Source organism: Buceros rhinoceros, unplaced genomic scaffold (assembly GCF_000710305.1).
Source record: "Buceros rhinoceros silvestris isolate BGI_N320 unplaced genomic scaffold, ASM71030v1 scaffold9398, whole genome shotgun sequence".
NCBI lineage: Eukaryota > Metazoa > Chordata > Aves > Bucerotiformes > Bucerotidae > Buceros > Buceros rhinoceros.
This window is the reverse complement of record NW_010428586.1, coordinates 39,419-51,605: the sequence shown is the minus strand read 5'-3', so window position 1 is coordinate 51,605 and position 12,187 is coordinate 39,419. Positions and strand designations below refer to the sequence as shown.

At 46.8% G+C, this 12,187-nt stretch overlaps 1 protein-coding gene across 2 annotated transcripts in view; it reads right to left on the bottom strand.

The window, feature by feature from the left end:
- Positions 1-509: 509 nt before the first annotated feature.
- The window catches only part of RTN1 (reticulon 1), a 48,329-nt gene continuing 36,651 nt past the window's right edge, over positions 510-12,187 (bottom strand). For both annotated transcript variants that reach the window (XM_010142332.1, XM_010142333.1), the window contains exons 2-7: positions 5,563-5,770; positions 4,311-4,449; positions 3,351-3,420; positions 2,919-2,965; positions 2,770-2,828; positions 510-1,314 (exon numbers count right to left, since the gene is read on the bottom strand). In XM_010142332.1, coding sequence (XP_010140634.1) covers positions 1,272-1,314; positions 2,770-2,828; positions 2,919-2,965; positions 3,351-3,420; positions 4,311-4,449; positions 5,563-5,770 — 566 coding nt within the window. In that variant the 3' untranslated portion in view covers positions 510-1,271. The remainder of the gene's footprint in view (positions 1,315-2,769; positions 2,829-2,918; positions 2,966-3,350; positions 3,421-4,310; positions 4,450-5,562; positions 5,771-12,187) is intronic.

Here is a 12,187-nt window from a genome sequence, read left to right as displayed (position 1 = left end):
GGTTCTTGAACACCAATTGCTAATTTTTAAAATCCTCCACCTTTGATCAAGGCAAATGTTTACTTCGGTTTCTAGCCCCCAGGATCAGTTTTGATCCCACAGGCTGAAGCCCGTTTCAACAAACAGCTTTGGATAAAAAAGTAGCATGATGCCGGGGAAACTGGAAAGCCCTTCACATTGTGCTGATGCCTCCCGGAGCGTGTTGCTTGCGATTGGCACGACGTGCAAGTGGAGGGAGAGACAATTATTCAATGTTCCTGTTATTTGCTAACTCCACCAACAAAAAAACCCCAAGCTACGTGCTAAGATCCTTCTCTTATTGCTGTCTATCAAGAGGAGAAGCTGATAGATGAGCTATGGGCTGCAGTGATCTTGCTGGACCAAACCGTTTTGTGAGGGCAAAGTGTGTGTGGATCTCAAGAAGAAAGAGAGAACATGATTTTTTTTCGCATGGCGTGTGTCCAGTTTGCAAACGTCCAGATAATCCCAGTGGCCACAAAAGGGAGAACTTCTTACATTTAGTAACATTTATTTCTGCATTCGGTATCAAGTACATAAGTGCAAATATTCAGAGTCCATAATTAAGTCCATTAGGAACTACAGAGAATGTAATACAAATCGTAATAAATTTAACATGCTGGAACTTTCCAGTTACCACACATGTAAATCAGCCTGTCAATCCCTTACGACAAAAGTACTGGGTTTTGTTTTCTTTTTTTTTTTTTGAGTTATACAAAACTGATTACCATAAGTACCGATTACTGTTTATTTCATTTGTGCTGGAAAACACTAAAACATCAGTCTACAATTCTATATAGTTAATAAAGATGAATCCAACCAGCAACCCAGTGACGTAGAAGCAATTTTAACTATTGCATCAGTGCGCTAAGCAGGAAAGCCCCTAGCCACATGTAACATTAAAAGTTATAGAAGCAATGCCAATAGAAGAAGGAAAAACACTAAAAAAATAAAATAAAAAGGTCAATATTATTTAGGCTCTCACCATCATGCACTTTATAAGCAACACAAAAAACCACATCTAGTACACTTTTCTCTTTACTATACTTTAGTGCGTGACACAAGTGATTGCAAATATTCTAAGTGCAGAAGCAGCAGGGGAAATGCACTGCTTCCGAGTTTTCTGCTTCTAAGATTATGGTGTCGAGAAAAAAAAGAACAATAAATTTGCAGTAAAGTGTGAGAACAGAGCTGCTTCACTCCAGATTCCCCTGTTTTGCGCTACTGTAGTCGATGAATTCTTGGTGTCTGCTTTACTCTGCCTTTCTCTTAGCACCTGGGATTTTAGCTTGAATCCTAGAAACACAGAAGAAGGAAAGAAGAAGGATTACACGGTGAGGCAGCTATCCTGTTCCAGCGGATCCCCGTGTGGAGTCCTGCCCACAGGTAATCTCTGGCTTGTGCTCAGTGTGTTGTCACAACGGGTGGACTGAAGAAAAAGCGGTGATGCCCATCTACCTGTTCTTACAGGTTGCTGCCTGTAAATGCCCGGGGTTTTGGTGGCTCGTGTAACCATGGGATACGCTCAGTGACATTCTCCCCCGTTTCATCATTCCACCATGGTCTATTGTCTACTGGAAGCCAGGAATGAAGTTTAAACAAAGAATTTTCAGCACAGATTTTTAGTCCTGCCCAAGGCTAAAGGTTTTGCAGAATCACAGAAATGCTGGCTGGAAAAGACACCGGGAGGTCTTTGAATCAACTCCCTATGTGAGGGGACTGTTGCCAATGCTAAATCAAATTGACCACAGCTTTGTCTTGCAGTGTCTTCAAAACCTCAAAGGAAGGATGTTCTGGCACCTCCCTGTGCAGCCTGCTCCAGCGCTGACCTCGTTATAACACCTGCCACTGCTGAGAAGAGTTCGGCTCTATCATTTCGTAGCTTCCCATCAAGTACTTACAGGCTGCTATGAAATCTGTCCTTAGCCCCCTCCTTGCCAGGCTAAACAAGCCCTGTTTCCTCAGCATCTCCTCACGGGACGCTTGCTCTGTACCTCACCGTTTTGTAACCTTCCATCAGACACCTGTTACTCAGCCAACTTTTGCAAAGGCACAGACACAAACTGCTCAAATGTATGGATCTACCTTCCAGACCAGCCACCCTGCTTTGGTAATTCTCAGGTGTCGAGGACTATGCTTAGATCTCACTGTACCCTTAGGGATCCCACAAACCCTTTTGATACAGGCAACGCGCTAAAAACCAGAGCAAACTGCACCAGGCATCTCATCCAGGTCTTCCGTCCGTTCTGCGTAGGTTTGAAACACTTGGGATCACGGTGCCTCAGGTATTTTCTTTCTGTAACAGGGTGTTTCTAATTCCCCCTTTGTTCATTAACAGCATTATTAACTCTAATAGACAGATTAATGCAAAATGCAAAAACCCCAGGCTTGGAGTGGTCAGTGGAGAGAGGAGTTAACACATTCCTTCCTGTTTGTCTTGGCCAGGTAAAGGTACGGACATCAGTCCCTGGCTGGGCTGCTCTGTCCACAGCTCTCCCAAAAGGCAAGAGAGAGGAGAGAAGGATGTAGGGTCAAGCCCTGCCTCAGCCTGCCCTCAGCTGAGACGGCCTGTGTTCCTCCTGGGATCTGCCCTCCCGCAGGCTCTTACATGCCAGGAGCTGACGAGGACATCATTCATTGTGCACATTGTCCCCAGGACCACCCAGCTCTTAACCACCACCACCACCGCCACCACCACCACTGCACTGCAACCTCCCTGCAAGACTTGGCCAAGTCTGCTGCTGAACTTACTTTGCCACAACAGTGTTTATGTGGGTCCGCACAAGTCCCAAGTATTGATCAATCTGTGCCTGCAAAGAGCAAAAGGAGACCGTGTCAATCAGGCATCAACAAGGCAGAACCCCCCAGACACCTGAACCACCCCGTGTGGACAGACTTACCTGGTACTTGTCATATACGACAGGGAGAGTAAACATGGACACCACAGCTGAGGAGAAAAAGAGCACACTGTTATATTCCTGCAGACCAGGCGCCTCCAGAGAAGAGACCCACTTCGGTGACAGACAAGTATCATGCCACTTGGTCAGCTGATCCACCAGGGATCTTTGTATTAAAAATGAACTGTGCTCAAACCTCCCAAATATGGAATTTCCCATTGCTCTGGGACTAGAAGCCGCAAAATCGTAGCACACAAATTCGTTCTAGTGGGAGGGACAATGTAGTGGGAATGATGAATATTTACTGGAAAGGGAAATAAAAGTTGGTGGTTTAACTGTGGGGAAGGCACAGCGAGGAGGGGCTGTTTTGTCTAAGCAGAAATCGCGAGGGAGTTAGAGTTAAAAAGAGATTTTGAGAGAAATATTGGTTTTTACCCATTATCAGGAGAGTCAGGCCATTGAAGAGGGCTCCCACGTAAGTCAGCAGCCACATTAGTACTGCAAACTGAATTAAAGGCAGATCGTTACATCACCTCCAGTGTCAGCATAAGAAGAAATTAATTCACTTAACTAGCTAAGATAATAGCACATTAGCCTTTCTTAGTGTGCAAGAGGAGCAGTTAGGTAAAGCACATCAGGAACTAAGTACTTTTTCTGGGTGTATAAACCCCATTCTCCCATCTGCTCCTCACTGCTTCTCACCTTCTTGGCTGAGTTCTCACGAACATTTAAGGCTTAATTGCACACATTTGGGGCTTTGCGCCGAGCACGGCAGAGGCAGGTTTCCACACCCAGTTTTGATGATGGCAGAGGTCACCCCATACAGGTTAGTCACAACCCCACAGTGATAATTCCGGTGACTGAAGACTTTTGAGGCCAGGAAATGGCTACATTTTTGTAAAAATCGTCAGCATTTTAGGACCTAACCCACGTCTGCTCTCATAATGATCTTCCCTTTGCCATGAAGAACATCTACTTGCGTGTAAGGCTGAAAATAAATAATTATCCCAGCAGGGAGGGAAAGAAGACTTTCCTCCATGGCAGGAAATGCACCATTAGAGGAAATCCAGACTGACGGCAATATTAGAGGGGAATATTTGCCACTATTTTGTAGCAAAGTCATAGAAGGCACAACGCAGAGATGCTTCTAGAACTGCCGTGGAGCTAAGCTGGTCCTGCAGCATTTATAACTCCGGTATTACATATCTATAAATTCAAATGCAGCTCGCCAACCCCCTGAACTGCTGGAAGCAAGCAGTTTGGAAACCAAAAGGGAGAGCAACTGTTCTACCTGGAGCTTCACAAAACTAGGTTTTAAGTCAACAGGGGAAGCAGCACTTTGGAATGCAGACTGATCCTCTAGAGAGGGCTTAAAAATATTTAAAGCAATCCTACCTTTAAAGAATCCACGAGGTCCTGAACGAGAAAGAGTCTCCTCAGCTCTTTGACTGTGCTGTTGACGTATAGCTGGAGACAGTCTGTGTATTTCTGAATCTGGTCCTGTGACAGGTTCATTTCCATCTCCAGGTAGGCTCTGCCAGAAACACAGGTCCAGTTACAAACCCAGGCAGGTTCAGCCACCGTTCACGCTCGTACCTATCTCCGTTGGCACTCCCTCTCTTCCCAGACCTCGTTTCTTTGCACTGGAGCAATGTGTCCCCCTTCCTGCAGGCACAGAGCCACCAGCATCACCTTGCATGTCCCATCCCCCTGGGCAATTGCGGGCTGTGCCAGGGCTGCTGGCCTCCAGCCTTGCCCTCTCCCCGCACAGCACCTGGTCTTGATGGGATCTTTCTCTGCAGGAGATGCAAATCTGGGGTTTCCCAACCCACTTCTGTGCAAAACTGCTGCCACAGAAGGGGTCATCTCCACCAGCCGGCAGCCTCTGGAGGAACAAAAGCTGCATTTGGCCACATGTCACCTTCAGCAGCAACGCCCCCTTCTCTCTCCTCCATCTCTCCACCTGCCCCATGCCTCTCTCTGAGCTATGCCCATGTCACGAGTCACAACTCAGAACCAACTCCAGTGAAACAAAAAGAGCAACACCCCAAGAAGACTTTTTTTCAGTGTGTGTGTTTGCAAACCAGACCAGTTCCATGGCCCGGTTTACCAAGTTGTTGGCACAGCAGCGGAGAAAGGATCACTGCTGTCCTGGAGCAATCCACCCAGATCCTGCAGAGGGTAGGGCAGGCTCTGGCATGGGCAGCAGCACCATTGCCTAGTATGATGGATCGACACATCACAGCCAAGCAGAGCTGGAGAAAAGATACAGATTCCTCTGTGTCCAAGAGTGTGCTCAGAAATGGTGCTGTTCCTGCCTGCAGAGATACGGCACTAGTGTTAGTTCTAACGAAACTCTTTTTCTCCCTTTGCTTAAAATTTTCTGGATCTTTTGAATTTTGGAAAAAAAAATCCCCTGTTACAGAGGACGATGGGTTTTGTGTTGTTTTTCTTCCCCCTGGGATCTGAGCCAAAACAGCCTAACAGCTCCTGAGACATCAGTCAGCAGAAAAATTACTTCTCCTGTTACGAACAAGAAAAGAATTTTATCTGGTATAAAGGCAGCAGCTAAAGAAACGTGAATTGCCACAGGGAATGGATCCTTTGCAAGATAAACGGCCCCTGGCCATGACAGCAAAGCACTCACTTGAAGGGGTGGCCCTCGTCCGTCTTCTGCACAGCCTGTAGGACCGATTTGTAGATTCTGAAGCTAATGGTCGCCGAGAGGCCGGCGAGGGCCAGGTAGGCCACGACACTGACAACGCTGAACTGGGTCAGGGAGAAGAGCAGCAACAGGAGGCTGCCAAACACGATCCCTGTCTGCTTGATGTCACGCCAGTACAACAGGTCGATAGCTGGGGAGAGAAGACCAACACGTTAAAGGCAGGAGCTGGAAGGGCATTGAGGATGGCCACCATCTCCATGCTCGGAGTCCTCTCAGGAGGTTAAAGGGACGAGCGATGTTCCTGCTCACATCAGCATCAACAAGAACTCCTCAACAGCGGCTGTGAAGGGACTTCAGCAACGCGCTGAGGAAATTATAACCCATGGCCTACTTGAAATCCTTATATTTCATGTGTCTGTATCTGGCTTAGATAATATGGATGAGTATCTCCAACCGCAGCACGGTGGGTCTCTTGCAGCAGCGAAGCAAATGCAAGCTGGGGTTTGTGTTGTTGCTAGAGCTGAAGGGAAGATTTTACCCTAACTTGTATTTAGCAACTCTGAGAAATGGATTTTTTCTTGGTTTTGGGGGTTGTTGTTTTTTTTTTTCCAAGTCCAAATGCCAAATGGTTGATCAAAGCATTTTCAAGTTTGGGCTGTTGATAAATGAATAAGAAACTTGGCAGTTAGCCACAATAAGCCATTTTCCCATTTGAAGTTTTGACAATACTATTTTGGTATTTCCTAAGTTTTGAGAAAGAAGAAGACTCCTGGTTTTACCACTGCTTAGTAGTTACATGGGTAGGAAACCCTTTTTCAGATGGACCTTTAAAATACAGACTAAATCCCTTCTACTGCAAATCCAACCATCTCAGAAATATTAAAAAAAAACCCTTTCTGCTTGTCAGATAACTTCCCTTTTCTAGATCCGTGAGAGGTTTAGTTATGGCAAAGCAAGTGCAGAAAACCATCTTCAAACCAACGTATCTGCGCATTTGGAAAGTGGTTGATTTGGACAGTGTTTTTCACCCAGTTCGTATAGTTTATTCCAACTCCTCCTCAGATAATCTTACCATCAGGAGCAGCCGCTATAAAAGCAAAATTTTATGAAACAATTGCTGAATATCCAGTCCACAAAGGTGAATTTAAATTCTTTACACCAATGACCTGCTTCTGAGAGGACTCTTCCTCCAGCCAAAGAACAGGCTCACGACAATCTGAACAGCTTTAATTTCACACACTGCACAAGTCTTCATGAACAGCTTGAACACACCACCAGCCAAATGGATTTCATAGATTCCACTTGTCAAATCATCCTGAACAAAGACTAAATTCAGGAAAACTGCAATCTGTCAAAAAGACCTTTCACAAATGCAACAACAAACAACATTAATCCAGCCTAGTAGTTCTTACCATCTAATCTCCCAACCTGTGAGTGACTGCAGTGTATTTGCCTGGAGTCAATGGGCTTTATCACTCATTCCTACTGCACAGAGCAGCACTGCTTTGCAAAGTGATGGGCTTGAATGCAAAAAGTGCTATTGTCTAGTGTATTGTATCTCTGAGCTCTCCTCATGCAACATTCACATCTTACTATATCCTCCATCAACATACACAATACAATGACTCTGTCGTATTTTTAAGTGCCAGCGTTCAGCACTGGACCTGTGACCACAAGCATGATGGGATCTATGGGCTGTGTGGAAGCTGAGCAATGGGAGACCTTGGAGGTACGTGCTGAGATCCTGGGTGCTGACTTTACAAATCAGGGACCAGACCAGAGTCTTTCGAGATACACAAGCAGGTCTCCTTCCTGCAGAAACCCCGGGGCACGGACTAGGGAATGCTCCAAAATGCAGTTACAGCATAGTCAGAGCACGCACCTACACCGAGGAGTTTGGCAGTAGACCCAGCTCTGTTGATGCAAGCAGCTGGAGCTCCACAAATTGCTTAGAGTGTTGAGGTGCTGGGGTGTGCAAGCTGCAAACCATCCTGACAAAATGGCCTCCAGAACACAAGCATGCGGTTTTTACCATTTTTCATACTCTTTTTCAGTCAAGAAGCTGCAAAATTTCCCAGCACAACACAGCAAATGGTGTGTTTTCGCCAGTGGACAGGATTATTATTATTCACAGCCCCATCATGTTTGTGCTTGAAAATTCCTCTCTCACAGGACAGCATTGGAAATTCACACAAATCTGACTTCCTGAGACTTTGAAATTTTATCACACAATACCATCATGTTAAATGAAATGAGCACAGTGAGCCAGCCCAGGGTGCTGTACGTGGAGCACTGTCTAGAGATGAAAGTCCATGTACTGGGGGAAAACATTACCTGAGACACCGGCAAACAAAAGAGAGCTGAGCCAAAACCCACAAATCCCCACTTCAGTGGAGTTCCTTGAGCCAATCCCAACTGATGACAAGATAGAAAATGAGCAACTAAGCCCCCTCTTTCTAGCGTCTTCTGTCTCACATTCCCGTGGACTGGAAGTGGGCTGTATTCTCACACAGGGAGATGCCAAACGGCATTTTCTCATTCTGCTCAACAAAGAAGATGCTGAACGACTCAAGACAGGGCTGACCAGGCGTGTGCATATCCTGAATCTAACTCCTTTCTGCCATGAAATGACTGGGTTATTTACTAAGCTGTATCAGGTAAGGAACGACTTGCCACAGCTCAGAGCAAGATGGATAGAGGCCAAATGACACAGTTCTGGGGACGCGCGCATGCGCGTGACGGGAGATGAAAAGGCAGCTGGCCTCTCTCGCAGCCAACTGAGACCTGGGAGAGAGGGATGCTGCGTCCTTTAGACCTGAGGCAAACATTTGCATGTGCATGGAAATAATATGTGCCAAGTGCTAGGTGGAAATTCTCAGCGCAGAGGAGGGAGATACAAGTTAAATTATATTTACGTGGCTGTCCTGGTGCCCAGGTCCAGCCTGGGAAAACAAGCACCCTTCCCCACAGCCTGCAGTCAGTCAGTTAGGATTTTCAAGGGCAGGAACCAAACCTGCCTTCTTCTCATCTCCCTCGCATGGACGGGGAGCTGTGGCACTGCTTCCATGTCCAGATGTTTGGGCGGGATTTGCTGTTCCTGCAGCCTTTCCTCCTCCTCTCCCTGAGGAAGAAGGGGGCGAGCCAAACCACCGTGCAAAAAGCGGTGCAGGAGTGAGATGAATCTCACAGCTCCTTGGGCAGGGAAGGGGCAGAAGGAGAGTTCAGAGCTAGAAATAAGTGGGGACTTGTGCGGTCCAGCCATGGTCCATGGGCTTCCCCGGAAGCTTCCCCACCGGTTTTTGAGAGCAGGCCTCCAGGACTGGAGCTGTATCAGTTCCCCTGGAATAGAGATGCTGCTGAAATCACCTGAGCTACCTGTCAGAGCCTGTCAGTCACTTCAAAGGCTTTTTACACTATTTTTGTCCTACATTTCCTTACATAAACAAATCTCCCTTAAGAGTGACAGAGGCACACAGGGTACAGAATCCCCTAGCTGGGATCCTTACAGGGTACCATTTTCTCCTGTAACCATTTACACCAGAGCACAAGCGCTTGTCACAGCGATGTCTGGTGTTGTAAATAGATACCAAGGGGCACAGGAATGAGAAATTTGCTCCTTCACCATCAGATGAACACAGAACCGGGTGCACCCTTTTTAAAATCCTGAATGGGAATGAAAATGGAAGATGAGGTTCTCCACCACATTTATTCATCTGCTTTGAGTTTCATCTCATCTTACATTCATATAAAACTGATTAAGATCTCAAACAACTCCCTCAAACACTCGCTGACCCCATGGGTTTGCTGCCCTTCAACAGGTCACAAAATAGAAACGGTGGCCTGAGCACCTGATGAAGGGTAGCTGCCTGTTCATGCCTGCACCCCTTCCTTTGCACGCTGGAGACACAACCAGCTCAGACCAGCCTCCCCAGCACATGGGGATGCAGTGGGTATGAGGGTGGTGAGGCTGGGAGCTAAGCTGGAGCCACAGCCTTTCTCACACCCCCCTCTCTGCAGAGCCACTGCCAGCACACGCTTGCCCCATGCTTGGCCAGGCTGAGACAGGCATTGCGTCCAGCTCTTACGGGGCTACAGGGTTCCCCAGTTAAATTAAAGGAGAGGGGATCCCTCACAGCGTGAGTAAATGGCATAATAATTAAGTACTTTGGACAATCCATAGCGAAAGAACAAAAGGTCCCAGCGTGGTGGAGTGTCCTGCAAGCGCTGGGTGTGCTGCAGACAGCGTGTGTGAGTGCACAGCACTGCCCAGACCCAGCTACAATGGCACGATTCTGAGCAAGGCACGCTGAATATGCATGAAGCGGGAGGCTGGTGCCGCGCAAGCCTGTTGATGTGTGATGGGCATGCCACTGGTCAGTGGGCCAATCCGCCTGGCTAAGCAAGACACACTTCTGAGAGCCAAGATGCCAACTTCAGACCACCCCAGGTTTGCAGCTAGGACTTGCAAACAGGGTTTAGGCACTGAAATCAGCCTTGGCTTCACTGGGGTCTGGGTTCCTTCTGTTTCAAAAATCCCAACACTAAAATCTGATCATGCCCATTAAGATGCAGAAGCTCTTCCACAACTCTCCTGGGAGGAGGGAAGTAGTGTCGGTCACTTTGTGCTCTTTCCAGTACAACACACCAGAGCTCTGGCTCATTTGTGGAAGTATAAAAGGACCCTGGCTTTTGCCAGAACTGCCTCACACTCTAAAATACTTGTATTTTCTAAGAAGCACTTGCCAGCCACATCTAAGCCAGTGGCGCTGCAGGTCACTGCAACTGCCTTTGAAGAGTTTTTCTGGAGAAGCACATCTGATGAGCTCTTTATCTGAGAGGATCGCCTGCCCCTGTCTTTCCACTGACAGCAGGATAGCCTTCTGTTCGAAAGAAAAAGTTCTCAAGGGTGCCAAATCAGTGTCTTAGCTATACTTCAGTGTATAGCATCATCTCATTAAACTAATGTGAGTCCTCCATCGGGGCCAACTCCCAGAGTAACGAAGCACAAAGGTAAACTCTATGATACGAGCAACCACTTGTTAATATGAGGAGCTCATCAATACCCACGTTTGTGAGACAAGTTAAAGCAACCTCACAGCAAAAGTAGTTACATACAGCAGCATGCAATGCTTGTGCCAGCACGGAACTGCTCCTGAGTACAGTGTCTGAAAGCTCTCCTGGCTGTCATCACGGCTTTCGGCTGAAAATGTTTCTGCTCTTCAGTGTTTGGCATCAAAAAAGTCAGCAAGCAGACCTGGATGCTGGAAAGGGCAGTGCTGGAGGCAAGGAGTGAATGATCTGAGATGGCTAAGCAGTGATGCTCTTGAATCCATTCTCCTCAGGACCCGGTGGAAACATGACGACAGGGTTCTGGTGGTTTATGTGGTCCCCAGAAGAACCGTGGTGTGTGGCAGCAGCCCAAGGCTCCTGAGTGGAAACCCCAGAACAGAGAATCCAAGCCAACTTGTAGCTAAAATGTCCTCACACCTTCAGGCTCCCGCGTGGTTATGTTTTTGAAAAATACTTTTTACGAGAAATGGGGATCTTTCCATTCTATGTCTCCAGGAAAGCATGTTAAGATGAAAATTGGTGAAGATCTACTGAGCAAAGATTGAACAACTCACATCTTCCACAGCTTCTCCCTCCCTTCTTCTGTAAATCTGTGTTTCCTCGTGACTTCGCAAGTTTTTCCTCTACTGCAACAACCTTGTGAAAAATGAACACACATCTAGCAGTGCTTACATGGAAATTAGTCCAAAAAGTGTGTGCAAAAGCCTTGCATCCAGCCTTCAAATCAGGCCCATGGGCCTTGATGATCGAATAAGAAGTTATACACCCTTCAGCATACTAATAACACCCTTGGATGTGACCAAGCTGCCCTCCCCACAATGGGGGTCCCATTGGGCCATCTTACAAGGTAAAATCATGGGGTAGTACAGCTTCATTCCCTATCTGATGTTAGTATTAATGAGAAGTGAGAAACGCCTGTCTCCACGCAGCCTTTAATTCTGTATACAGTGTAATACTATAACTTCATAAACATGACAACTTCATAAGGCATTTTTCAGACCTTCTGGAAGTGAAAAGGAAACATAACTGAAGAAGGGAAATCTTGTTTTATCGTGTTGTCACAAGAATACTTGACAACAAACACCACAAAGCTGGAAGTCTTTGAATAGAAGAAAATATTGCTGATGCTCAAAGAAATTACAGTTTGCAGCTTTAACCCCAGGCTGCAGGACCAGGCTTTCCCTCTTCTCTCCAGTGAAGGATCCGATGTGGTCATTGCTCCCCTCCCCACAACAGGTCTGATTCAAATGCAATGCAGATGGATACACCATTTAATGAGCAGTCTGGTGCCTTCAGGAGACTGCTGTGATTAACGGCAGCGCCAAGACAGAGAATCTGTGCTGCTTCATGAGCCTTCTCTCCTTATCCTTTATCTCCAGCCTCGAGGCATCCCGCCATACCTCTAACTCTCGCACACACTTCGTCCATTAACTTTCTCAGCTCGGCTTCATACTTCATCATCCACCTGCCCCAAGACTCAACATGAAAGTTCAGATCATCTTAGTCCTTGAACTCTGATAAGAGGAGATCTGGAGCA